The sequence below is a fragment of the Brachycentrus maculatus genome, unplaced genomic scaffold (assembly GCF_059751285.1).
Source record: "Brachycentrus maculatus isolate JH-2025_06_01 unplaced genomic scaffold, ASM5975128v1 h1tg000011l, whole genome shotgun sequence".
Classification (NCBI taxonomy): domain Eukaryota; kingdom Metazoa; phylum Arthropoda; class Insecta; order Trichoptera; family Brachycentridae; genus Brachycentrus; species Brachycentrus maculatus.
Window position 1 is genome coordinate 419,482 of NW_028280765.1, and position 27,371 is coordinate 446,852.

At 30.7% G+C, this 27,371-nt stretch overlaps 2 protein-coding genes and 1 pseudogene across 3 annotated transcripts in view; 1 reads left to right on the top strand and 2 right to left on the bottom strand.

Annotated features, from left to right (window-relative positions):
* Positions 1-2,338: 2,338 nt before the first annotated feature.
* Positions 2,339-16,172, bottom strand: LOC148313453 (exonuclease 1-like). The gene is made up of 11 exons (XM_088262669.1): positions 15,872-16,172; positions 15,134-15,253; positions 14,733-14,784; positions 13,100-13,309; positions 12,435-12,650; positions 11,334-11,493; positions 8,325-8,461; positions 7,258-7,466; positions 5,600-6,335; positions 4,228-4,433; positions 2,339-3,011 (listed from the first exon to the last, which is right to left on the bottom strand). Exons 1-11 carry the CDS (start codon positions 16,030-16,032, stop codon positions 2,993-2,995), a joined length of 2,226 nt encoding a protein of 741 aa, XP_088118795.1. The 5' UTR covers positions 16,033-16,172; the 3' UTR covers positions 2,339-2,992.
* A 189-nt stretch (positions 16,173-16,361) lies between these two features.
* Positions 16,362-17,881, top strand: LOC148313454 (dimethyladenosine transferase 1, mitochondrial pseudogene; annotated as a pseudogene). Its single transcript, XR_015837771.1, has one exon. The product of XR_015837771.1 is annotated as a dimethyladenosine transferase 1, mitochondrial pseudogene (transcript).
* Positions 17,882-19,073: 1,192 nt separating this feature from the next.
* The window catches only part of LOC148313455 (tRNA dimethylallyltransferase-like), a 343,114-nt gene continuing 334,816 nt past the window's right edge, over positions 19,074-27,371 (bottom strand). The window contains exons 6-7 of the mRNA XM_088262214.1: positions 21,171-21,381; positions 19,074-20,142 (exon numbers count right to left, since the gene is read on the bottom strand). Of these exons, the coding sequence (XP_088118340.1) occupies positions 19,804-20,142; positions 21,171-21,381 (550 nt within the window). The 3' untranslated portion in view covers positions 19,074-19,803. The remainder of the gene's footprint in view (positions 20,143-21,170; positions 21,382-27,371) is intronic.

The window sequence follows — 27,371 nt, forward strand, 5'->3', positions numbered from 1 at the left end:
ATATAAGATTAACTAGTGACCAGTCCGGTCCTTCATAGTGCAATATTAAATATTTCATTAATTGATTCCGTTGTCACTTTGTGGTAAAATCTATACATTTTTATTTAAGTTTTACTTGGTTAATATTACTATTTCTTATGAAAAATAGTGGTACTTATTTACCAAGTAAAGCTTAAATAAAAATGCGGTATGAAATATATTTAAGACACCTAATGGGAATCAAATTCCAGATCTCCAGGTTGGAGGCAGACAATTGTATGGACAGTGTCCGATTATTTTTGAGTCTTACATTTGTATATTATCACATTTCGTTCGGGCGTTTTTTTACGCCTTCAGACTACTGGCGACGGGTTTTGCAAAGTATGTGCCGCGGCACCATGGTGAACCGTGGTGATTAGTTGATGTGCCGCAGATAAAAGTCTAGTTTTGTGAAAATAACACAATGCTCCAAATGTTGATTGCCTGTGCTCAGTTAAGTAAGCTCACACTTTGTATTAAACATATCGCTCACTCCTTTCAAGAACGTCATAAATAAAAAAACTTGATTTTTCAGGAGAACGTTTTTAAAGTTTAAAAATAAAACACAATGTATTCAAAATAAATATCAAGCCACTTATTGAACTTTTTACTGTACAACAGATCTTTTTAGGTAAAACCTGAAGGTTTTTTCTCCATTTGAAAAATATTAAGTTTATTTAAAAAAATAATTAAACAATACCTTTTCTTCAAAATGCAAAAACAACACTTTCTGCCCTGTAGCGGGTAAATATTAAGTTTAAAATATGCCTCTTTTGATGGGATATAGTACATTTTCTGGGCATTCCGATAACATGCATTGAAATGCATGTTATCGGAATGCAACAACATGCAACATGCAACTGAAAATTGACGATTTTCGATTTATGACGTTCTTGAAAGGAGTGAGCGATATGTTAAATATGTTACTATAATATAGTAAATATGCACCTCTGAAATTTCTTAATTTGTTAGGTGAACCTTGAAAAGAAAATGTTTGCAGAACACTGGTTTAGACCTTAACAAAGAGATTGGTACATAATATTCAAATTTAAAAAAAAGTTACTTTCTTTCTGAATTTGATATTAGGCCGGCACAGAAGGTAAAAAATACACTTCCTGTCCTTAAACATCAATCGACCAAACGGGTAATAATACCTTTTCCGTCCTTGTGTGTTATTATAAAATTTTAATTCATTTAAAAAAAAAAAAATTCATTTTCCTGAATACAATTTGGTACAGATATGTCCTACTAAAATATTGAGCTAAAATCTAGACTTCTCTTTATCATTTCTACAGCGAATTCACTTAATTTCTTTATGATGATAATATGAAATAACAATATTTGAGCCGGGACCAAATTCCAAACAGAGCATATAATAATATAATGAATAGCATTCATTAGAGAGATAGTTTTATGTACTCTAAGAACTTGTAGCCATAGTGAACTTTGGTCGTTGAGGGATCCAGCAAACATTCGCAAGATAAAATGCAATACTACACGTGTCATAATGAAATATTGCAAGATATTAAAATATACGCATATAAAATTAACTTCATCATAGTGTAAATGCCATAAATACTATGCATTCACATGTGTTGTAGATGTAGTTGGAAAACCGTCATAATATTTTCTTTCTTTTTTTACAGAAACTATATTTTCACTGCTACTTTTCATTTGATTAAGGTATGTTTTTAAAGGAATAACTTGCAAAACATCTACCTTTAGAGGCTTGTCTGGAGGTAGGATAGTAAGAATAGGGAAGGTAAATGTGAAAAATACATTACAAACAACCAGATCAATTATTTGAAAATTAATCTTTCTTGAATGTATTCGGCAATTAGCGGGAATTGAATCTGTAACGTGTTTTTCACAGTTGACCGCCTACCCAACAATGCTCGACAACTATGTATGTACTTGTTTTAGTTAATCGTTCAATTGTTACACAGCAAAAAGTCAAAACCAAAAATGATTATTGTAAATATAAATATATAATTTAAGAAAGATTAATTTTCAATTAATTGATCTGGTTGTTTGTAATGTATTTTTCACATTTACCTTCCCAATTCTTACTATCCTACTTCCAGACAAGCATATATATAGCATTTTTTAAATATTATTATTCATTAGAGATGAATTAGAAACATAATATAATATAAACACCATTTGTAAATATTTTTGACTAGGGCTCCATCATTTTATTTTTATTTAACAAAAAATATATAAGTACATATTACTATTTTGCAACAACCTGTTTTGAAAGAATCATTTAATATTTTTTACTATCCATAGTATGAACACAACACAACTAAATAAAACAATGTTTTGATATATAAACATATTTATTCACAGCAATAAAATAAACTGTACATTTTTACATTATAAGTTTGGTATTATAAAACAATCTATGAATATACAAACTCAAAATTTATTAGTTCTGCATCAGCAGTAGTATTTTTTATTATCAAATAAATATGTACACATATGGGAGTTCGGCATCTAATGCTACGTGGACTTTGAAAATTGTTCATCATAAAGTAAAATATAATAAATAAAGGTCAACACAACTTTTGTAGTACATATACAGTTAACAGTTGGAAAATTTACATTTAAACGTAAAACATAATTGTTTTTACAAAAAAAAAATTAATGGTGATGAAAAAAAACAATTTTTACATTTAAGTACGATGTGACAAACTGTCAATGGACCATTTGTTGTTTGCTAAATATTTATATTTTAAACGCATTTCAAGCCTAAAATAATTATTTATAAATCAAGTAAATAATATTTATTCCCAATGTTTTGAGTGTGTAAATTTTATCACTAAAGATATTTTATAATAAAATAATGCATAGAAAAAGTTTCAGTGTCAAAAAGTCATAATTACGTGATTCTAATAATATTTTTATTTTACAGGATCCTGCCTGGTCTTATCTTAAGGGATGAAAATAAAAATGGCTTTTTACCATCAGGTAGTCAATGTTTCAACTGTGATCTGAAATACATACAAAAAACATATATTATAATCATAATAATACTTATAGCACATATCGCTCACTCCTTTCAAGAACGTCATAAATCGAAATTCGTCAATTTTCAGTTGTGCATATTTTCGGAATGCCCAGAAAATATACTACATCCCAGCAAAAGAGGCATATTTTTAAGTTAATATTTACCCGCTACAGGGTAAAAAGTGTTGTTTTTGCATTTTGAAGAAAAGGTATTGTTTAATTATTTTTTTAAATAAACTAAATATTTTTCAAATGGAGAAAAAACCTTCAGGTTTTACCTAAAAAGATCTGTTGCACAGTTAAAAGTTCAGTAAGTGGCTTGATATTTATTTTTAATACATTATATTATATGTTTAAACGTTAAAAACGTTCTCCTGAAAAATCAAGTATTTTGATTTATGACGTTCTTGAAAGGAGTGAGCGATATGTGTCGCCTACATTCAAAATCCGCCAGATCCATGTAAGTCGATTTTACAAAAAATGCTAAATTCTCTGGGTAACATTTATGTTTCAAAGATTTGTCTATCTTTAGAAAAATATTATGAAATAGAGAATTTTCCCATTTTTTTTCAGTATTTAAATAAAAACACGAGACAGAAACCAATACTGACGTCATCTTAATTTTTGACCTATATTTTGGCTCTGTGAGTGGCCGATATGGGTCAGAAGGCAAGTTCCATGAATATAGCAGAATAGAAAATACAACGCTGTTTTTGAGTATTTTTTAACAGGGTTTTCAAGTATATAAATATTTTAAACAATAAAACCCAGAATTGGCATTTCGATAGAGTATTTATTTTAAAACCACATAAAATTGGATTTGGCGGATTTTGAAAGTAGGCGACACACATAATTTATTGGATATTTAAAACTAAAAAATATAATATTCAATTTAATATTAAAACTTTTTATAATTAACACATTTACAGGTTTTAGGATGAAATCTGTATAGTAATTCGTATGTTTTTTTTTTACATAGTCGGCTGGTAACAATTATACCAAAATAATTGATAACCGCCACAAAATACCAAATAAATACTTAACATAATAATTATTTTCTTATCTATTTATATGTGAATGCATTTATATAAATACGGTAATGGAAAATTCTAGAAATGTATAGTAAATCATCACTTGGTAACAGGGCTGCCAATTAAGTAAAAAGATTTATTTTAATAAACAACATACATATAAACTCACTTTTTAAATCCAAAACTTGTTAATAAAGACTGCTGGGCAGATAATGCAGGAGTTGAGGTTTTCCTTTGTAGTCCAGGACGCCGACAGGATTTAGAGCTTGTGTGATTGTCTCTAGCTTTAGGTAAAGGTTGACTTCTTATTGCACTTTGTGTAGGGTTTACGACATCAATTTCATCTTTAAATTTGTCAGTGCTCTGGCTAAATCCCTTGAACAAAAAATAAAAATAAGGCTTGAGTTCATGTTTTATTTAAACCATTATTATTCGTTATTTTGAAAGTACTGTTACTGACAAAAATGTAAATTCTAAAAAAACAAATGTAAAAAGCTTTTAAATGTAAATTCGCAGTAAAATCGGGATACAATTTTATATTGTTTCACATTTTCAATAAATTTCGCAACTTAGTTTAAAAAAAAAAATTTCTTTGCAAGAGCAGATCTGTCAGGAAGCCTAGATGCTTCTGTATCAGATCTGGGCACGCGGTGAGACAGCTTTCAATATGTTACTGACAAAAAAATTGGGTGCCACATCGACGTGTGAACCAAAGCTTAAAATAAAATATTTTCATTGACACTTGTATTTTTCTTAAACTTCCCCTTACTGTGCCAAAAAAAATACACATTCCGGTGCTGTGTAGTCAATACACGTAAAAATGAACGATTTAAAATCCGAAAAAATAATGTTCATAGATAATCGCTGAAACATATTATATTTGAAGACAAAATGTTTATATTTGAATGCATATATTATATTTGAGGACAAAATGTTTATTAAAGTTTGATAGCTGTAAACATGAATAAATCATCGACTCACGCTCACAAACAAGCGAGACAACCACCTCAGTTGGCTGCCCGTAATATACTACACACACATACTTGCCGAAAGCAAGTCTTGACACGGTTCATTACTAGAAACACAACTCAGAACTGAGATGGCATATCTAGCGTTCCAATATAACCAAGTAAAGTAAGAGCATGATGTGAATAGTGTCACATAGCGTTTTTTTGGCATAAATATACCTACGTCACTCATCGGCACTTAATAGTATTATACACTTTTATTCGAATTCTCAGAAAATATCTCTAAAATGTGCCCGATAAGAGGTAATTGTTACATTATTTTTTTCATTTAATGCGTAATGTATTATGGAGGAATACCGAAAATATGAACTTATTATTTATTATAATTATCGAGATATAACAGTTATGACAAGCAATGTGTAGTAGTTACACATCACCGGGAAGAAAGGGTTAAAGAACAAATTTACAATTAGTGACATTGATTTCTAGTTGTTGCAATACAAGCCGCTGGGAAATTAGAGCCGCTGGGAGTCCCTTAGGTAAGAGAATACATGCATAATGATATAAACATACCTGTGAAGCTACTGGGGTCACAAGATTCTCAAGGGGGTAAGTATTTTCATTATAGGAGTCCTCCGAGTCAGTCTTTTTAACAGTGTATCTTTTGAATGGGTTTTTATGCAAAGTTTCCTCTTCAAAAGATAAATCTTTACAATTAATATTATAATCTTTTAACGGTTCAATATTATCACCGTGGGAACTAGGCCTGTGGCTTTTATCAGCGTTTGATTGTGCATTTTTTTCCAGATCTGAGTCATCCACATTTAATGCCGCAATACCAGATACATTCAAACCACTTTCTTCTTTGATTACATTTTGCGTAATTGATGCTTCAAAAGTACTCGAGAATGAGGTGAAAAATTTGCTTTCTACGCAATTATTTTCATCTATTGTTGTTCGTTTAAATTTGCTAAGTCTAGCAAATTTGGTCAATGAATCACTTTCCAACATTCTCTTGTTATTTCTACTTTTTCTTTCTAAAATAGGCGAAGTTTCGGGTGATAAAGAAATCTCCCTGTCAGGAGACAAAGCTCTTTTTTTACCACTGCTAGAAATATCTCTTATCGAATGTCCATCTGTCTTCTTTGGACTAGTAGATAATCGTTTAAGTGCATTAACAGCAAAGGGATTTTTAGATACACTATCAAATATTTCTATCGAGTCAAAATCTTGTGTTTCCGGAACAATGATATTTGGTTTTACTGATTCTTTCACACAGTACATAGAACTCAAATTTTCTATTGTCAATCTGAAAAAAAAAAAGTTTAAATAAGTTCACAACATATACATCTAAAGACAATATAAATTACTACTATCACTACAACTATTATCATGTCTCTTCTCTGCAGGGGTAGGCAAAAAGGATGGAACACCACACTTGTCTGTTCTGACATACACTCTTATGGTGGGGGCTGACCGGAGCCATTTCGTAACATAACACGTTACGATGCGAGCATTCGTATAGTCAGTGCAGCGAGCCGAGCGCTCCATCCATAGTTTTGGATGCTTGCCGCGAGCGATGTAACAATGTTACATTGCAACGAAATGCTCCAGTCAGTCTCCACCTTTAGCCTTCTCTACATCCATATATCTGGTCATGCATATTACATAGACTTTTGATATTATATTATAGATATTGTTTTAAAATAAATAATGATATATGCATTTGAACTTAACTGAAACAAACATTTGCTTCTTTTGGAAGCTTTGAACAAAAAAACACTTAATAGCATAAATCGCGGCAACTATGCAGAACGGATTAATGGAATAACATTTATTCAGTATTTATAGTTTTCAATTATTTTATCAAAATAGCTACATAATTATTTTTTTTTATTTACTAAGAAATAAATTATGATTATTTTTTTAATATTTAGGATTAACTTTCCAATGGCAGACAGTCCTATTTTAAAATCAATTATCCGATTTGTTCAATAAATAATGTTATTTGCTATTGAAGTAAGAAATTTGCTAAGTAAGAAGTGTATGGCCAAATTGTTTGAGTCGTAGCAGTCAATGGGTGTTAATATGTTTGTATGTGTTTGTAATATTTTGCATAACATCAAATAAATTACAGTAATCTGACATGGACACATCACGAAATTTGACACAAAATCACTGATATTCATTCATAAATTAAGTGAACCATAAGATAATATTAAATTACTTACTCTTCAACTTTTTTTTCTTCATATTTTGTATGAATAACTTTAGTTGCTAGAGACCTCGTAGTAGGAATAATAAATGCGGACATGTTATTTTCTTTAGTATTTTTTATTATGTTAGGTTTATTCATATGATTCGAGAATCCTTTACTCCATATGCTTTTATGGGGAGCTATAGGGTTCTGGTTCCATCCATTGGTTTTTCCACCTGTGGGCTGAAATATTAAATTTAATTATTACTTTTTTATATTAAAAAAAAATATTATTAAAGTTCATTAATTCCAAATTGAAGGGACCCAATTTTGAAAATTGTTTCAAACCATAACGTAGCCATTCAGTAGCTTAATTTTTAATTATAGAAACTGGTACAAGTAAATGTTCCAAAGGATTTTTTTGTGACAATTTCGTCATCTCGTTTTATTATTAAACAATATCATATATATAATTATAATTAAAAAACAGCGGCGAATGAAAAATATAATATATATTTTTTTAATTATACAATACATATTTCAAATTACTGAACATTTTCAAATATCTTTAGTATGAAAAAAGCAATAAAGTTAGTAGAAAGTCATATTATTTTCAAATTATTACGAATTAGAACTAACAATTATTTAACCACTTCCTGCTTTTGAACGAGCAGTGTTTGTGGACGATGCATGTGTTGTATCGCGCCAACCCGAGCACTGCTCGCGTGTTTTGACTTATTTGTGTTACATAAGATTAACAACCCAACTAAGCTAGCCAGTTGCCACTTGAAGCTCTTAGAGGTTGACGCAAATCATTTCTTCAGTTTTAACTTATAATATATATTTTTTTTAAATTTGACTTGTTTTAATTTTTCACATAAAAATATTTTTTAAGTTTTTATTCCTTCTGTTTTTTTTTAAATTACAACTTAAAAATTTTATAAACCCTTTAAATAAAAAATAAAATAACATGAATTTTTATAAAAAAAAATAACGAGCTTGAATTGGTTAAATTAACAAGTTTTTACTACAATACTTGTTTATTGTAACTTGTATGTGTATATTTACGATTTGCTCAAATATTTTGTATGTAAGCCGAACCTTAGCACTGTGATGGTCGGGATGCCATTCATCCATAACTTTCAAAGAGAAGGGGTCCAAATTGCCTAGAGCCAACTGAAAGGCTATTTCAGCATCCAAAGGTTCACCAGCATTACTGCACATTTCTGGATCCGTGCCTGGTAAAGAAATTAATATTATAATAACTATTCTAAAATGCAATTTTTATATGTTAAAACTATTACAATTAATACTGAACCACTCAATTTCTATTAGACTTTAAAACAGTAAAATCCATTCTAAAAATCTAATCTACCTGTTATATTTTTAAAAAAGTTCATCACAAAATAGTATTTCTAGTATTACATATAGATTTTTCTTTTTTCATTTCTTATTTCATAGTATTATAGATATTTATTTTAAAGTAAATTAATAACATTTACGAAATAAATATTCATAAAAAAGTGATCCAACGAAATGTATAAAAAATTATATTTCCGTGGTATTTACGATGATAGTAATTTGATGCATGAATGAAATGTAATTTAATTTATATTTTTTAAGATTAATTGAGTTCTGTGGCATAGTTTTTGCTTTATAAATTAAGTGAAGGTTTTGATTCTCGAACACAATTAGATTATTATTGCCTATAAAAATGAAAAAAATGGCTATTATAAGCCAATTTTTTGTTGTTGTTGTAGCAAGTTTGATGTTTTTAAAAGGACCAAATTCCAACAAATTCTCTATTTGAAAGGCTTTCTGCAGGTAGAATAGAGAAGGTAGGTATGAAAATCACACCACAAATACTCAATTGCTAATAAATATTTCTTGAATTTATTTTGCAATTGATGGGAATCGAACCCGCAATGCCAGTTTCGCAGTCCAGCGTCTACCCAACTACGTGATGGCGCTTATAGGTAGGTATATAATATAAATTTTAATTAAGTATTGATTTTTCGGGGGAAATATAAAATGTGTTAATTGTCCAATTTACATTTTCATCCATTGACAGGCATCTTTAAAAAAATTGTATCACGGTTAATTTAAAGGATATCTTTCTTTTTTAAATGTCATGTAAATGGGTAAATAACAAAATAAAATATTATTTATGATAAATGAAACAAGATAATTATTTATAGGTAAATAAAAAGACTAACTGGTTCAGACCAGATTCAGTGATTTAGGATGAAAAAATAATTACAATTGGTATTTACATACTTACGTAGTAAATCAAAATGATTAAGCAAAATAAAAATATTTTTAAAGGGGCCACTATTGGATTATTTGTCATAGTTAATAGTAAACAAAACATGAACTACTTCAGAACTGATGCAATGAACATAGTAATTTACCCAAATTCCATCAAGGTCAGTTACAATACAATTTTGTGAATCCGTGCTCTTATCAAACTATTGGACAAAAAAAGGAGATAATTGGAAGACAAAATAATGAATGTTAGTGTTAATTCTACTTTGACCTCCCTAATATGCTGTAGAGTCTATAGTCTAGACACATTCAATTAATTTATCTTATTATTATATATTTTACAAAGTGCGTCATAAAAAAGTCATTAATGATATTTCAGGTATAATAAACAGACCGACAAACATACTCATTATTTTTAGTATTTTTTAGATAAATATTGACATTGTCCTATGGGCGATTGTCCACTACCCGGAATTTGACCGTCCGGCAGTCCGGTTTTGAAAAATATAAGCGACTACGACAGTTTAGCGTGATCGAATTTACGCGCAACGTGTTCACGCACCGATCAAGAGCACCGATCCCAAAAAAGATGGACAAAAGTGCAATACAATCCAAGCCAATTGTCGTTTTAAAACGCTAACTGACGTGCCGGACGGTAAAATTCTGTGTAATTTCGTGTAGTGGACAAACGCCCTATGCGTGTCTGACGCTTTTATGAATAGACTAAGCTGTCTTTTATGTGAACTCCTGTGGATTAAGGATATCCCATTTCCCAAAATCTTGATGCAAGATTATAGATCTTTTGATATTGATAATAGTTAGGATTGAATTTTTTTTTGTTGAGGTTGTAATTTACCTTCCATCCATACCGCCCTAACCATGTGGCCGTAAAGTATTTGGCCAGGTGACCCCAGTCAACCCCTATGGACGAGACTAAAATCTGCTATATTTATCAATCATATGTATGTCTGTTCATGGCGTTTAAAGTTTTTATTTTGTTCAATATTTATTTTAATATTATTCAATGTTTAATGTATACATATTTATTGTTGGATACTTTTTTTTCTTCTTTTAACCTCTCCGTGCATACCACCCCAATCGTGGAGCCATAAAATACCAGGACAGATAGCGCAGTGATTGTTTCTCGAATATTTTCAGATTATGTTGGGATTTGGACTACTAACGCTGTCTATTGATACAACACAATTAAATCAGCTAGTTACATGTTTCACCAACTGAATAAACAATGTTACTACGCGAGGGGTTAAAATACACGCATACTCACTTTGTAGAACAAAACTACATATTTCACTAATAATTTACTACAATATAGATCAAAAACGTGCTTATTTCTGAATACCCAATGTTTATTTTACATTATTAGTGATGATTCCCTACAAAATTGATTCCTTATACTTTCTTAATATATCCTTATACTTTTGGCAAAAAACGTCAACTCAAAAAATATGCAATTTTAACTTAATGATGGAGTATTATAAAGTTTTTAACGTTCTATAAACTGGCAAAATATACAGTTTGTAGTTTGAAATGTCATATTTATGTGGTTTTAAAAGTAAATTCAACTTTATGTTTAATAGCGGGTATTTTGAACAGGCTAAAAGCTTTAAATAGCAAGGATTATTCAAATAGGGCTTTTTGAGTTAAGGTTTTTTGCCAGTATACCCACGATATACAGCAAAATTCTGAAATGTCAATTACAAGGTAGTTGTTCTTTGGAGTTATTTGTATTGAAGTTGGCTGACACCGACTGTTGCGAGTTTTAATGAATTTATTGTATTATTAAGGAGGATATTAGTAATATCAAAGTTTTATATAAAAAATTACCTTCATCCTCCAAATCATTAAGGGGTACCAGTTTTCTCTGGAGTGGATCATACACCAGCTGGTGTTTGAAAGTAGCTTCAGCTTTTAAAAATCCTTCTCGGTATTCATCAGTCACTACTAACTGTGTTTTCTTAAAATATGATGGTAATTTGCGGAGAGCCTGAAATGTTAATCATTCAAATAGTTGTAAATGCAATGTTTATATTTCACTATAATATTTTTTTATCCATCATCAACCTCAACCGAAAGAAAAATCTGCTGCAAAGGATTCCTAAATGACGAGATTCCAGTTGAAACAGTTAACACATTTTGTCAATTAAATGGTTAGGAACAGTCAGGAGTTCAAATCGGTTTTCAAGTCAGATTGTGGTTTATTGTACACACACCTGGTCGATTTTGTCCCAACTTCTAATTACTATAAATACAAACATAAAACCGTTTGATATTTTAGTAATTTATATAAAAAAAGATATGTGGATTTCCTAGCAGCATATTACACATTATAGCTTAATAAGAGAGCCCCATTTTCACTATAACAAATTTTATACTCCACATTATATTTCTGAAAACACCATAATCAATTCATTATACTTATTTTTATTATTTTTATATAAGAGGGCAATGGATCTTGCATTTCTTGTGTCACTGCGACCATATTGCATCTATTGTGACCTCCCTATGTATCATAGCTCACTGTCAAGACCTACGTGAAACATGAAACTCACCACCAACCACCTGTCTTGGTGTTTGGAGCTTCACCTTCTCGGAGTCCAGTAGTGGCCCTCCAAGGATATGACTACGATTGCGAGCAAGTCTGTCACAATTATAGAGAATGCGTATAGTTTGCTATCCTCCATACAAAATCTGCAGACCGGGGAATCATACAGTTCAATTTTTGACATGTGCTTCCTCAGTATGAAGTGTCCTAGTTAGGTTATTACATATTTTTTTCTATTAAGCTTTAGAGCTTCTGTGGTGAATTTCCAGGATCAGTTTCTTCGCGTGTTTCACCCCTATGCTGTTGGACCAGATTTCTTGGCTCTGGCCCATGGCCCAGTTATTTATAAAAAATACATAAAAAGTTAGCATAAGTATGCATACGTTGCTTATATCAGGATCCCTCGTAGCGTTGATGAACTGCCGGGCTTTGGCCAGCCCGATCCCGGGTAGTGACGCGAGGTAGTCGCAACCAGACATGATGCACATCTGGCGGAACTTACTGAAGCTGTAGTGCTCCAGGGGACACTTCATCACCAGAGGCAACTTGGTGCTCTCCACTAATACTCCATTCCCATTTAAATCCATTTTGAAAAAGATCTGGAAAATATTTCAATACATATTAGAGTAAAAAAAAAGTACATAATGAATTTTATTGCCAATGGGTGAGAATAAACCCAAAATATTTAAATTCATTTATTGATTCGGCAGTCGAGCTGTGGTAAAATCGGTCCATTTTTAATTTAAGTTTTACTCAGTTAATACCACTATTTCTTAAAATCTACTGTGACACGTATTTTGATATATTCCGCATCATTTTCAAACACTATATATTTAAATTTTAGAGTTGCTTGTTTAAATATTTTTTTTAGCTAAGTCTAAATTTTTGAGTTGTGTTCTTGGGACGCTGAAGGATGAAGAGAGGGTAGGAGCTGTTTTTTTTTTTAAATTTTAAGAAATAGTGGTATTTACCAAGTGAAGTTTAAATTAAAAATGGATAGATATTACCACAAAGCGACTGCCGAATCAATCAATAAAATTTGAGTTACCTTGTCGCATCCAAATAGAATAAGGTCCGAGTCTTCTGTGATAATGATCTGTGCAATATTGATTTTATTCAAATAGGCCATTTGTGCATCGGCCTCATACGGTGCAACAATACAATCGACATTCCTCTGCCGACATTGTTTGATTAACTGAAGAGCCATTTCGTGAGTTATGTCTACACATCGACGTAAGTATGAACGAGCTTCTTCAATCTGCACAGAAACAAGCAAAAGGTTATGAAATTAGTCATGTTACAGAATCCAATAAAATAATCTCAAAGGTACTGTCTATTGAGGTCTTCAGCGATTAGACAACCTAAAAATAATAAAAAAGTTGAATAATATATTGTTGGGTAATATATCCAAAATAAAACAAGGTTTTTTTGGATTGAATTCTACATTTATGTATTTTTTAATACGTGACGCGTTTCGTCTTCTTAGGACATTATCAAACACTCTCTTAGGACAGTTTGATAATGTCCTAAGAAGACGAAACGCGTCACGTATTAAAAAATACATAAATAAATGTAGAATTCAATCCAAAAAAACCTTGTTTTATTTTAGTGTTTGATAATGTCCTAAGAAGACGAAACGCATCACATATTAAGATATACATAAATAAATGTAGAATTCAATCCAACAAAAACCTTGTTTTATTTTGGATATATTACCCAACAATTCAATATGGAATTCCACCAACTGTCTGCAGTTACAATAAATGAAAAATATATATTTTGAATCTCTCTCTCTGGTCTCAATCCTGTGGATTGGTCTGCAGCAACATGCCATCTCTTTCGCCATTCTCGTCTATTTTCGGAAGCCCTCTTCAGCTCCTCATACGTCGAGCAGCCCATGTCTTTGTATAAGTCGCTTAGGTATTTGCGGCGTGGGCGTCCTCTGGCGTTAATTCCCTCTATCGTCCCCTCTATTATTTTGTGCAGAAAACCCTCTTGTCTTAGCACGTGGCTGATCCGGTCTTTTGGAGATAGTCGCGAGTAGGTGCTTCCTTTCTTTGATTTTCTTATTTTGTATATTGAAAGCATTAACTTTGTGGATCATAGAGATATATTATTTTGAGAAATAAAAAGACTTTTGTTTTTTGATCCACTCACATTTTTATTAACAACCAACTAGTTTCGGCAAAAAACTGTTGCCCTCTTCAGGGTTATACAAATATATTTATGACTAAATATATTTGTAAGATCAGAGATAGAGAGGGACTTTTATGTATCATGTATGTATGTTTAGTCATAAAATAAACCCAGAAGAGGGCAATAGGTTGTTGCTAAAACTAGTTGGTTGTTAACAAAAATGTAAGTGGAGCAAAAAACAAAGTCTTTTTATTTCTCAAAATAATATGAATAATATATTGTTATTAACATTTGATCACAAATATAAATTAAATTTTTTGAAATATTACATTAATTTCAATGCTTGAAAATGATGTAGGATTCATAAACTCATTTCTAACATTCTATATACTTACTACTCTAACGTTCAAGGTTCAAAAATAAATTCTTCATAATATATTTTTTTTAAAATTAAACTCGGTATCTGCATTTTTTAAAAATAGATAATTGCAACTTTGGCTTTTGTTATTAGAGTATAAATGATTTCAACATCATTATCAAATTACCTGTCCAAGTCGCAGGAACTCAGCTGCCCGTTTCTTCGCTGTAGTTCGAGATCTAGAAAAAAGTTTTAATGATAATTTATAGTATTTAAAAAAAATTATAAAAATAAAAATATTTTGCACTTGCTAATGGTATGTCAAACTTTCATATTTCCTTTATTGATAAAATAAAATAATAATAAATAAAAAAGGAAATAAACCCAGTATTTGTGCACTAAAATTTGACAATCTTTTCTTTTAAACCTTATCCGCCCTAAATGGTGCATAGGGTACTGCACTGTAGCGACGAAGTATTATCTTGATAGTTAAATACATGAAGGCAAGCCCTGCACTTCTTGTACCAGCCCAGGGTGATATTTAATAAACATTCGATTGAAAATTTGGATAAATATTATAATACTTACTCTCTTCGTTTCTTTTCAGTTAATGCCTTTGCGGGTAAGTGACGTCCATCAAACACAAGGATTGGCTTAATTGAATGCGACAGGAGCATGTTGACATATTTCATACAATATCTTATATGTCTGGAATGACAAAAATATACAAAACACTTTGACAAAGTTATCTGTAGAATTGTCGAAACACCACTGTCTTAATTTTTTTTTTTATTATATAGAAATATGATTCTTGCCATGCAAAAGTTTTCAGAAATTAATGAAAATATTGTTTTATATTTTTCATAACATAAAGCTTTGCTAAAATGTATGCTTTGTATTACGAATTTTTAAAACCCCAAATTCAGAGGAGTGTAATCAGATTTTATATATTCTGCATAAGAAAGGTTTTTTATAAAGGCTCATTGATGAAAATAATTCTTTTATTTTATTGATCATCTTTATTTGCAAAATTCGTTTATCAAAAAAGAGAATTTTGGTATGTTACTACATAATACCCTATTGCAAATGGACAGATATTCTGATAAGGTTACACAATAATGAAAATTATAAATGAAATTATTTTTTTAAAATCTTATGCACAGAGAAAAAATAACTTTCATACATGAAGTATATTAAATTCTATGTTAGTGATATTAGCCTATTTCGAATTCGGAATAAAATAATAAAATGCGAAATTGGAAGACGACCACTTTAACAGGTGTAATGTCCACTGTTTTTTTTTGTCCAAGTATATGAAAAACTTACGCGTCAGTGGTTTCTCCTCTCGCCAGTTTATCGGCACATGAAAAAGCTCCTTTATGCAGCCAACAATAAGTATCCACTGCGACCGTACATCCCGAAAACTCTGATACATTACACTTTTTGGATGCCTTTTCTAGGAACGGTATAAGCCCAGTTATCCCCATCGTATCGATCGATATGCTTAATATTTTGCCTAACACAGCTTATTTCTAAATATTAATTGATTGCTAGGAAACTCTTAAAATACTCGACAGCTTATTTTATTGAAATCGAAATGTTCACCCAGCTGAGAAATGTCAAATCTAAAAGCGGGAATGTTGACAATATTTCTCATACTTTTTAGTTGGTAGCAATTATTGTAGATACCAACTGCAACATTAGAAAGGGAATAGACAATTACCAATTGAATTGTTTCTTTGTTTTTACGAACGCTACTCATTTTTTTTAAATGCATAGAAAAACAAGTAGAAGGGAATGACTTTTTCTTAACATTAGATAACAGAGATTTCTGTCAAACTTTTGTCGAGGTTATAATAAGTGCCGTTTGTTCACGGCAAATACGCATTTTTCGATAATGGACAGTACAAAACCTTCCGTTAATTCCGCAGAGAAAACCAAATTCTCACAAGCCGAGGTCAACTTCATGAAGATTGTTGAAGCAAAAAATTTGGAACGTGTGCAAAAACTAAAAAATATCAGAAAAAATAATATTATTACTGGTTCACTGCTCGGTGCTGGTGTCTTGGGTATTTATTTTTATTCTATATTTGCCGTCAAACAGGAGAGATTCCTGGACGACTTTATAGAACCTGCCACAGTGCACAAAGAGTAAAATTTCGCATAAAGTTCATATTATTTTTAAGTAAAATTAGCAGCTGTTCAACATGTCTCTCGCACCGAAATTAAGATCCCTCCGCCTGCCGCCGCTTCCCACCATACGTGATGTTGTCAGACTGTATAAATTGAGAGCGATGAAACAACTATCTCAGAACTTCCTGATGGATGAAAGGCTTACTGACAAAATAGTGCGAGCCGCTGGCAACATAGAAGGAGCGCACGTGTGCGAAGTGGGTCCCGGACCTGGAGGCATCACACGTTCTATAATACGACAAAATCCCACACAATTAGTCGTCGTCGAGAAAGACCCAAGATTTGTACCTTCGCTAGAAATGCTTACCGAAGCCACCGCTGGCCACATAGACTTCAATATTATCATCGGCGATGTTCTGAAAACAGACTTGAAGAAGGCGTTTTCCTATGTTTCCAATGATGAACCGTGGGATGCGCGTCCGCCGCCGATACATTTGATCGGCAATTTACCGTTTAGTGTGTCGACCATTCTCATTATTCGATGGTTGGAGATGATATCCGAACGCACCGGGCCGTGGGCTTTCGGTCGGTCGAGGATGACGCTCACGTTCCAGAAGGAGGTGGCGGAGAGGATGGCCGCACCCATTCTGAGTCCCCAGCGATGCCGGTTGTCCGTGATGTGCCAGAACTGGTGCAAAGTACACCACAAGTTTACTATACCGGGTAAAGCTTTTGTTCCTAAACCGGATGTGGATGTCGGCGTCGTAACTCTAACACCCTTGAAAGACCCCGTCATTCCGCTCAAATTCAAACTAGTGGAAAAGGTGCTGAGACAAATATTCCACTTGAGACAGAAGTACTCTATTCGGGGAGCGAAAACCCTCTTTCCTCCGGAATGTCAAGATGAATTGGCTCTTGAAATGTACCGGATTGCAAATATTAATCCACAAACAAAGTCTTATCAATTAACGCAAGTTGAATTTAAACAGCTTTGTTACGCGTATGAACATATTATCAGTCTGCACCCGGAGGTTGCCGATTACGATTTAAGAGCCCCAAAAGCTCCAAATCCAGATTATTTTACTAACAATGATCCACAATTAGAAGATTTGTTTGTAGATAAATAATCTCATAGTATTTATATATTTTTTCATTATTTTAAATGTAGTAGGTGTGTTAGAAACAATAAAAAAATGCTATTAATTATTGTTTTTTATTTTTTTATTATTTCGTATCTTCACTTGAAATTCAACTCTGTTTTATGGCTGAGATCTCAAACCATCACAAACGTTCAAATTCAGAACGCGAACAGCAATGGTAGGAACTGGACGTTTTTTTTGCCTGCATTTTTTTTTAGAATACATATTGATTTTGCTGTTGTTTTTAGAAAAAATATTGGAAAAATATTTGTATAACTTTTTAAAATCTTTTTACCTTTCAATAACTTTTTTCCTTTCGAAACCATATATTTATTTAGAAGAAAAAGGTTTTGTTTTTACAGGGAAACATTGGCTTCTTCTTTTGATACTTTCTCTTTTTGTGCAGAGATACTTTGGCCACTGCCAATTTTTTAAGTAATTTTTATCAGTGTTCTTTCTTTGACTGACAATTACAAAATCTATATTGTAAGTAATCTCCCATCATAAGTGTCTGCTTCAGTTTTAGCAGTATATTATGTCCGCCTCCATAGTGTTATGGTCAGCACGCTTGACTACTGTACTGGAGGTCCCGAGTTCAATTTCAAAGGGGGGGACAGATAAATATAAGTGATTTTTTCACTCTAATATTTATTCAATATTACCCTGGACTGGTACCTGAAGCGCAGGGCTGATCATCTTTCCTTCATGTATTAATGATCAAGATAACACTACTTTTTAATGATGCAGTGCCCTATGCACCATTGGGGTGCGGATAAGGGTTGGTTAAAGAAGAATATATATTAACACATTGTTTGCAGGAAAAGTTTTTAAAGCGTCTTTTACATACTGTTGGTAGAGAACGGGAGACGCTTAAAAGCGTTCTATTTGCTTACTTTTGGAAGAGTACAAGAGACGCCAAAAAACATTGTACAGATCGGAATTGAGTTTGTGGTTACTTGTGATTAGTATACTGAGGGTCAGGTGCAGACTGAGTATAATTAGGCTCGCTGTTGATGAAAAAACTGCCCGCAAACAATGTGTTAACACTAAAATTCTAGGCAAGTTTAATAAACAGGGTAGAAGACACAGAAAAATCAAATGTTCAATTTCATAATTTTTACTGTTTGTTTAAACACATAATATTATGAACTTAATCCATATCTGAAATGTAATATTGAAAATTTATATAATTGTAGAGTGAGTCGAGAAACATTTCTTATTTTTATAACTTTCCTAATTAACTGCCTTTAAAAAGAAACACCGTTTAACTTTGACTACTGTTTGTCCTAATTCAGTCACCGAGCAAATAAATTTCAATGCTAAAAAGCTACTGCTTTTTGGAGCTTTGCATACTGAACAACAAATTAGATGAAAAGTTACAAGTATTTCGATCCTAGAAATGAAAAATACCTACTTAAAGTGATTCTTAGAAGTAAAATAAATTATTTATACAATTTACATCATATTACCTTTCATATGAATCGAATGAGTGAAGAAAGAATGGTAAAAAAAAATTATAAGGAAAATGTGGTTGATAAAATAAGCAAAGGAAGACCGAGGAAAACTTGGCATTATCAAGTATTTCAAATACTTGAAAGTGGTCAGGTCAGGAGTCGGAATAGTTGGCAGGTATGTATGAGAAGAAACATAAATGTGGAAGTGGCGAAGATTGTTTGGAAAGACAGATTGGTGTGGCATTCTATTTTCTCTGCCTACCCCTGCGGAGAAGCGGCATGATGGTTAGTTAGATATTTTTGAATACATCTGGTTTTATATGAATCTCATAACTTGTGGCGCTTTAGTCTTAAATTTTGTCGACCATCAATTGAAGATTTATTGAATTTGTTTTTTGTTATTGAAAAAATAAAAAAATTAATGCGCCAAGGAGTATTTTTTGCTTTCTAAAATTAAAACTTTACATAAATAATTTAGATGCAAAAATGTAATACTTTTAGCTTTCCATATTGGTTACAGGGTATCACAGTTTTAAAAACTGCTACTTCCATCAGGTTTAGTAAAAGATTTATTACTTTCTTGAGAATTTACAGATTTTAATAATCTCTTTATCTGTTTTTTATGCTTCTTTGAGTTCATGTGTATCTTGTATTGATGGTCTCCAATGAAGACTCTCTGACATGTATCACAAAAATGAGATGCATTTGGATTATTTCCATCGACGTAGCTGACTCCAGTAACAAATGATTCCGGTTGTATAGGGCATTCAGTATCATTCAAAATGTTTTCAACTATTTGTAATGCTTTCTGAGAAACATTTTCATTCCATAATGAAACATCACTGGTATCTAATTTATAAATTGGTGGCACCTGAAATCAAATTGAAATACAAAAGATCAGTAAGTATAAGATGCTGAATTATATGACGAAATTAAAAATTATTGCGACCATTAAAACATGTATGTTATTTAACACATTGTTGTTTTTTCATCAACCCCAACCCTAATTAGGTCCGTATACTAATCACAAATAATCGCAAACGCAACTCCGATCTGTACAATGTTTTTTTGGCATCTTGCGCTGTACTAAAAGTAAGCAAATAGAAAGCTTATAAGCGTCTCCCGCTCTCTACTAACAGTATGTAAAATACGCTTTTAAGCGTTTCCCGGAAACAATGTGTAAAGAGAAAATAAACATTTCTATGAATATTTCCCCATCATCCAAAGTTTTGTCAGCTTGTCAATTCAAAACCAGTCATAAATAAAAATAATAATATGACTTGCATTGACATCTTTGTACAGTTTCTTAAAGCTTTAGGGCAGTTATCTATATGTAGTACTAACATGGTTTGAGTTTAAAAAGATGATGCCTGAATAAAATTGAGTCATTCATTTTATATTCATTCTCAACAAAAACTTACTCACCAAAGTATGTCAACAAACCCTTTTTATAAACGTATTTATGTAGCTTACAATGTTAAGGGAATACATAAACACAATATTAAAGATGCATATTACCGTTTTTACAATGTTTGAGCCTGAGCAAAAGCTGTATTGCATATTAATATTATGTTAAATATATTACTTTTAATTCTACTTCAATATAATCCAAAATTCTTATTCTGCTACTTAAAATATAATCAGATATAGCCAATCTCATCTTCGTTCCATGCTAGAGTTGAAATGCTCTATTTGATGGGCATTTGTTTTAGAATAAAAAAAATAAATAATTACTCTTCGATGGTGAAAGCAATTTAAATCATTAAAAAATGAAGAAAAAAACATCAATTAAAAAATTAATAATGTATGTAATTTGTTTTTGTAATGGACTATTTACGTATATGTGTATTACTAACTTACCCATTTACACATAAATAATTAAGTAGTTACAATAGGTACCTGTCTATTTGGACATCCAAGAAAGCGGTTCTTAACCATTTTGTTTTGTCGCCTGGCGTATCTTTTTGTGGCAATTTTAAGATTCTGTAAACTTTCAGAAAACATTTTCTGCCCATGAGTTGTAGTCCGCTCATCTTCAGTTAGAATCAAATACTCGTGGAATTCTTTGAAACCGATGGACTGGAATATTCCTTTAGTATAATCAGTCGGCCTGGAACAACAATAAATAATTCATCAATTTCTGAATATGATTTAGCAATGAAATATTTTCACATTTTTTTAATTGCATAAATGAATATTAAGATTTTAAAATTTTTCATATAAACAAATATGGGCTTGTATTGGATTATATGCTATTATTGTATATTTTAAAAAGTTATTAGTAATAAAAATTACTGGTGCATACTTTTTTGTCATGAGTATTGAAAACCGGTACCTACTGAGATGGGCTTGAATGGAATCTACAAGTTTTGACACTGAACCTGTGAATGTGGCGGAAGCTTTTATACATACTTTTTGAAAGATATTCATATCATACAATTTCAATCATATTAAATTTAAAATATTCAAAATTACAAATTCTTTTTGAATAACCATGATGAAATTTAATTGTATAAATTTATTTGTATCTGAGATATATCCTGATTAAACACAAAGGGGTTTTTTGACATTTTGTAAGTGTTATACAAAGATTGATTAAAATATTATAACGTTATTGCACACATTAGGGATGTGCCTAATGGGTAACTGTTACTTTTTCAGTTACCTGATGCCAAATACACCAGAAGCTAGGAATATGAAACCGAATTCTTTCATGATTGGCGTGATTAGCTTTAAGAGATCAAATCCGAAACCCGTATAAAGTAACTACTTCTTTTAAAGAAGTATTTATTTAATTCTGTTTTAATTCAATCGTACATAACTGACACACATACAGTAATATAAACATTACATAATGCCTAATGGTTAATGGTAAGATGACTTTTTATAGGGACACATAAACAACTGTATTTCAAATTTAATTGTTAATCCTTATTCAAAATTCAGTATTATATTGTAAATAAACAATTTATAATAACCTAAGATGGAGGAGTTAAACAATAAAAACTGATTTGCTTCAAATGTACATATCGCCCACTCCTTTCAAGAACGTCATAAATCAAAAATTGTCAATTTTCAGTTGTGCATGTTTTCGGAATGCCCGAAAAATGCACTATATCCCAGCAAAAGAGGCATATTTTTATCTTAATATTTACCCGCTACAGGGCAGAAAGTGTTGTTTTTGCATTTTGAAGAAAAGGTTTTGTTTTTTTTTCAAATTTTTTCAAATTTACTAAATATTTTTCAAATGGAGAAGAAACCTTCAGGTTTTACTTAAAAGATCTGTTGCACAGTAAAAAGTTCAATAAGTGGCTTGATATTTATTTTGAATACATTGTATTATATTTTTAAACTTTAAAAATGTTCTCCTGAAAAATCAAGTTTTTTGATATGACGTTCTTGAAAGGAGTGAGCGATATATCAAATTCAAGGAGGGAAGTATTGTTCTTTGTGAAATAAATAAAAAAATCAGCCTCATGTACTTGCTTAAACACTTACATGCAATAACAATAACACATGCAACTTCAGAGTAGAGGATAATATTATCCCCTCGTTATATAGGAGTATGCAATAAGTAGATACATATACAAAGGTTGGCTGTGGACAAAATGAAATTTGATCCATGTGAAACAACGGCAGTGGTGGCCTCAACTTGTTTGTAAGGAAGTCCTACAATCCTTCAGGGTGGTATTCATGAGAAAATTAGATTTTTTAGTGATATTATGCAATTTTTAAAATTTATGTTTAACTTAGTAAATACCACGATTTCTTAAAATCTACTGTTTTAAGAAATAGTGGTGATTTTAAGAAATAGTGGTATTTACTAAGTGAAACATAAATTAAAAATGGATAGATTTTACCACAAAGTGACTGCCGAATCAATTAATTAAAATATTATGCAATATTTAGTACCATTTTAAATTCTGGCTCACCAAAGTAATATGGATGTAGAGTGATTTATAAAATACATATTTAAATTATTTATTCAGATAGAGTTTATTTGTACCTATCTAGGATTTTACAATAAATGAGAAATATTTATATGTATTTCAAGGTACATTATAATAAATAAAAGTTTTATAATTAAATAAGCAAAAATCATAATTAAGATCTTTATTGATATTTCAACAATGATGATGACATCCATTGACCTGGGAATATGGAAGTTTGATATTTACTAGGTTTACTTGCCATTAATTATCAGGTGGTTTAAGTGATCACTTTAAATGCTGTGTAACATAAAAAAATTAACCCATGTTTGACAAATACATACATGAAATACTCAAATTCCAGAAAGTGTATATTACATACATATATGTCACAAGTGAGAACACAACGTTTTATAAAATAGGCGACATCTAGAGTAAAATTTGTAAATTTTGGTCCAGTTTCCAGAGTTCTTCATCATATTGAGATTGAATTTTCGGACGATCATCTCCTAACACGATTCTTACAAGATTTTTTAAAATCCTTATTATATTGAAACAAATATTTTTGTATTAAAAAAAAACTATATATAAATATACATATATATATATATATATATATATATATATATATATATATATATATATATATATATACATATATTTATATATATATATATATATATATATATATATATATATATATATATATATATATATATATATATATTTATATATATAAATACATATATATATATATATATATATATATATATATACATATATATATATATATATATATATATATATATATATATATATATATATATATATATATATATATATATATATATATATATATATATTTAATTTAATTTATAATATTCTCTTCAAATACATTGTATTTGAATGTTAAATTTAATGAGACGTTTGACATTGTGCACCGTTGGCAATTTGCATATTATTTGGTTGATAACCTGTTGCAGTCATTGCGGCGGTTATCTGTCAAAACATGTTCATTTTATTCAGCTTATATGTGAACATTAAGAATCATATAAATATGTACTTCCAGAGCGTGATGAAATTCGGAATAGACGTTTTTCCATTGAAAATAGTATTGCGATATTTTGAGCAAGATCCAAAAATATTATCTTCGTTCATACGCAACGGTGCTGACATGAAACCGCAATTGTATAACCTTTTTGATGTCTGCGAATCTCTTTTCAATTTGATCCAATATTTTCTTGTATACAATAATTGTAAGTATATAAATCAACGGTTTCACAAATCTCATATTTTGAATCTTTTGTGAGTCAAATCGTTTCGTTTCGACGAAACCATGTTAGATAGTTTATTTTTTTATTATTTTAATTTCTTTGTAATTACAAATTAATTCAAATAAATTTAGAAGTTAGGTCTATCAAGAATGCCAGTTTTAACAGCCTTGTTTTGGAGATTATTTGATCTCTTATACGGATGAAAAAGAGAACGACTCTCAATTAGAAATGTTCTCGATTTGGGTAATACCTTTCAAAAACGACGAAGAACAAGATTACTCAGCGATCTTATTTTGTTATGTTCCAGCAAGTCTTTATGATATTTATTTGTTTTTTCTAAAGGAAATAAAAAACATGAAAATGTCACTCGTAAACGAGTGGAGGCTGAATAAAAAAAGAAGAGATATATATGAATAGTACATATTTAATATTTGTTTAATAATACTTTTGAAAATCTTCAGTCTTCATGTTAGTTTTAAAATGTCCTAAGAAAACAAATAAATAATGTTTATAGGCAAAGGTGTTTCATAGTTAAAAAGAAAACATAATTTTATTGATTGATTGATTCGGCAGTTACTTTACGGTAATATCTATCCATTTTTATTAAAATTTCACTTGGGAAATACCACTATTACTTTAAATTTATTTTGATACTGGTGTTTGAAAATGATGCGGAATGCATCGAAACGCGCGTCACAATAGATTTGAAGAAATAATGGTATTTACCATGTGAAATTTAAAATTAGAAATAAAAATTTAACCACATAAAAATTTACTATTGATTTTTAATTCATGATAAATAAGGGTTTAATATATCAATTTTAAATTTACATATTGTCCGTCTGCTTATAGTAAAATGCAAAAAGCTCGCGGTAATGCGCCCCTGTTGAGAAGCACGCCAGTATGTTTAGTATAAAGTTAACACAAGAAGTAGAAAGCGACTGAAATCGTAACAGATTAATACACCATACTTATGTCAAGATTTAAAAAGGCGTAACGACGAACTGCCATTGCAACCAAAATGCGTCCACTGCGCAGACTTAACGAGGGTGAAAATGGCTTTCCCGGCAAAAGCTCGAGGTCACGATCGCTGGAATAAAACGGAACGTTTTTACCGACGTACGTTTAGCCGTAAACCGGATTTTCAAACACGCACATTTTTAGTCGAAATCTATCGGTTAAAGTTAACTATAAATTAAGAGTCGGGTTTAAGAATATGACCTGGGGTAATAACTTGCAGTTTGCTCAAAACCAACTGACCACAACCATTGTCGTCGGATTGAGTGCATACAAATAAAAACAAAACAATGGCGCTTTGTAACGTCACTGAGAATATGAGAATGAAAAAAACATGTACCTACCTGCGTATGTACTGTGCTGTAATGCGATTCGAGTGTAAGCATGGCGCAAAATATTTACGTATACAAAAATAACAGTGTGCATGTGCAGTAAGTACCTACTTACTTACGCGAAATAAAGTTATTCTTGCGGTGTAAACAAGAGATGAAGAGCGATTACCTACACGAAGAAAGCTCCTATATATTATACAAATAAAACACGAGGTACCTACATAGGAATAAATCTCACGATGATCATTTTTCCAGGACAAGAACATGATTTATTGATAACAAGCGATTGATTCGCCTTAAGGTACTTAATTAAAATGTCATTCCACAAAGTTAATGCCGAATCAATAAGTAATATTAAGGTACTTATATTTTATTATATTTAAAACGATTGTTTCTCTCATATTCACAAAAAAAAATGTTTTTCTTCAATCTTCTTCAAACCCTTACCCGCACCCCAATGGTGCATGGGGCACTGCATCATATAAACGTGTTTAAATATGTTTATTATACTTCATGTATACACTATTGTTGTATTTTCATAGTACCAAAATACATATATTTTTTTAAATTTTGTACTGACATTTCTTGGTGAAACTGCATTTTATATAATAAAATAATTTTCATGTATTTTGGCAGATTGATTATATAGTATTTCTAAATAGTCTCCAAATAAAAGAAAGCAAATGAGCCAGTACTTATGCCAACTGCCTATTTTTTTTTACTCTTTACGGGGGTCGCTTGTTTAGATTGCGTATAAGTCACCGTAATATATATTATTTAACAAGTTGTGGGATTAAATCCGGTATTTGTGCACAAATATTTGAAAGAAATCAAAATATTCAATACATTGGACTATTTCATTCGATTATATTTAAATGGTAAGAAATTACTATAAATTGCGTTATTCTTATATTTTTTTAGGAAAATGCGTTTTTAAAAGTAAGTAAAAATATTTGCTGATGGCTAATGTATCCAAAATTAAACAAGGTTTATTTGGTTATATTCTACATTTATTTATGTATATGTTAATACGTGACGCGTTTCGTCTTCTTAGGACATTATCAAACACGTGTTTGATAATGTCCTAAGACGACGAAACGCGTCACGTATTAACATATACATAAATAAATGTAGAATTCAACCAAATAAACCTTGTTTAATTTTGGATATATTACCCATCAATCCAATATGGAATTCTACCAACTGTCTGCAGTTACAATAAAAATATTTGTGTTTACCATACTTATGGCAAAGTTATTAGTCTGATCAAAATTTCCGAACGAAATATTTCGATTTTAATTTCAACTACGCAAAATTATCATTGAAACAAATAATTTGACATATCGCTCACTCCTTTCAAGAACGTCATAAATCAAAAAACTTGATTTTTCAGGAGAACGTTTTTAAAGTTCAAACATAAAATACAATGTTTTAAAAATAAATATCAAGCCACTTATTTAACTTTTAACTGTACAATAGATCTTTTTAGGTAAAACCTGAATATTTTTTCTCTATTTGAAAAATATTTAGTATATTTAAGAAAATAAT

Bases quoted from the DNA above. Each gene is read 5' to 3' on its own strand.
- LOC148313453 (XM_088262669.1), bottom strand. From the start codon at position 16,032: ATGGGGATAACTGGGCTTATACCGTTCCTAGAAAAGGCATCCAAAAAG. The intron at 13,310-14,732 runs GTAATTTGATAA...GTTTCTGTGCAG, and splicing joins AGTTCCTGCGACTTGGACAG to ATTGAAGAAGCTCGTTCATA. The intron at 11,494-12,434 runs GTATGCATACTT...TTAACATTTCAG, and splicing joins GGGATCCTGATATAAGCAAC to GCTCTCCGCAAATTACCATC.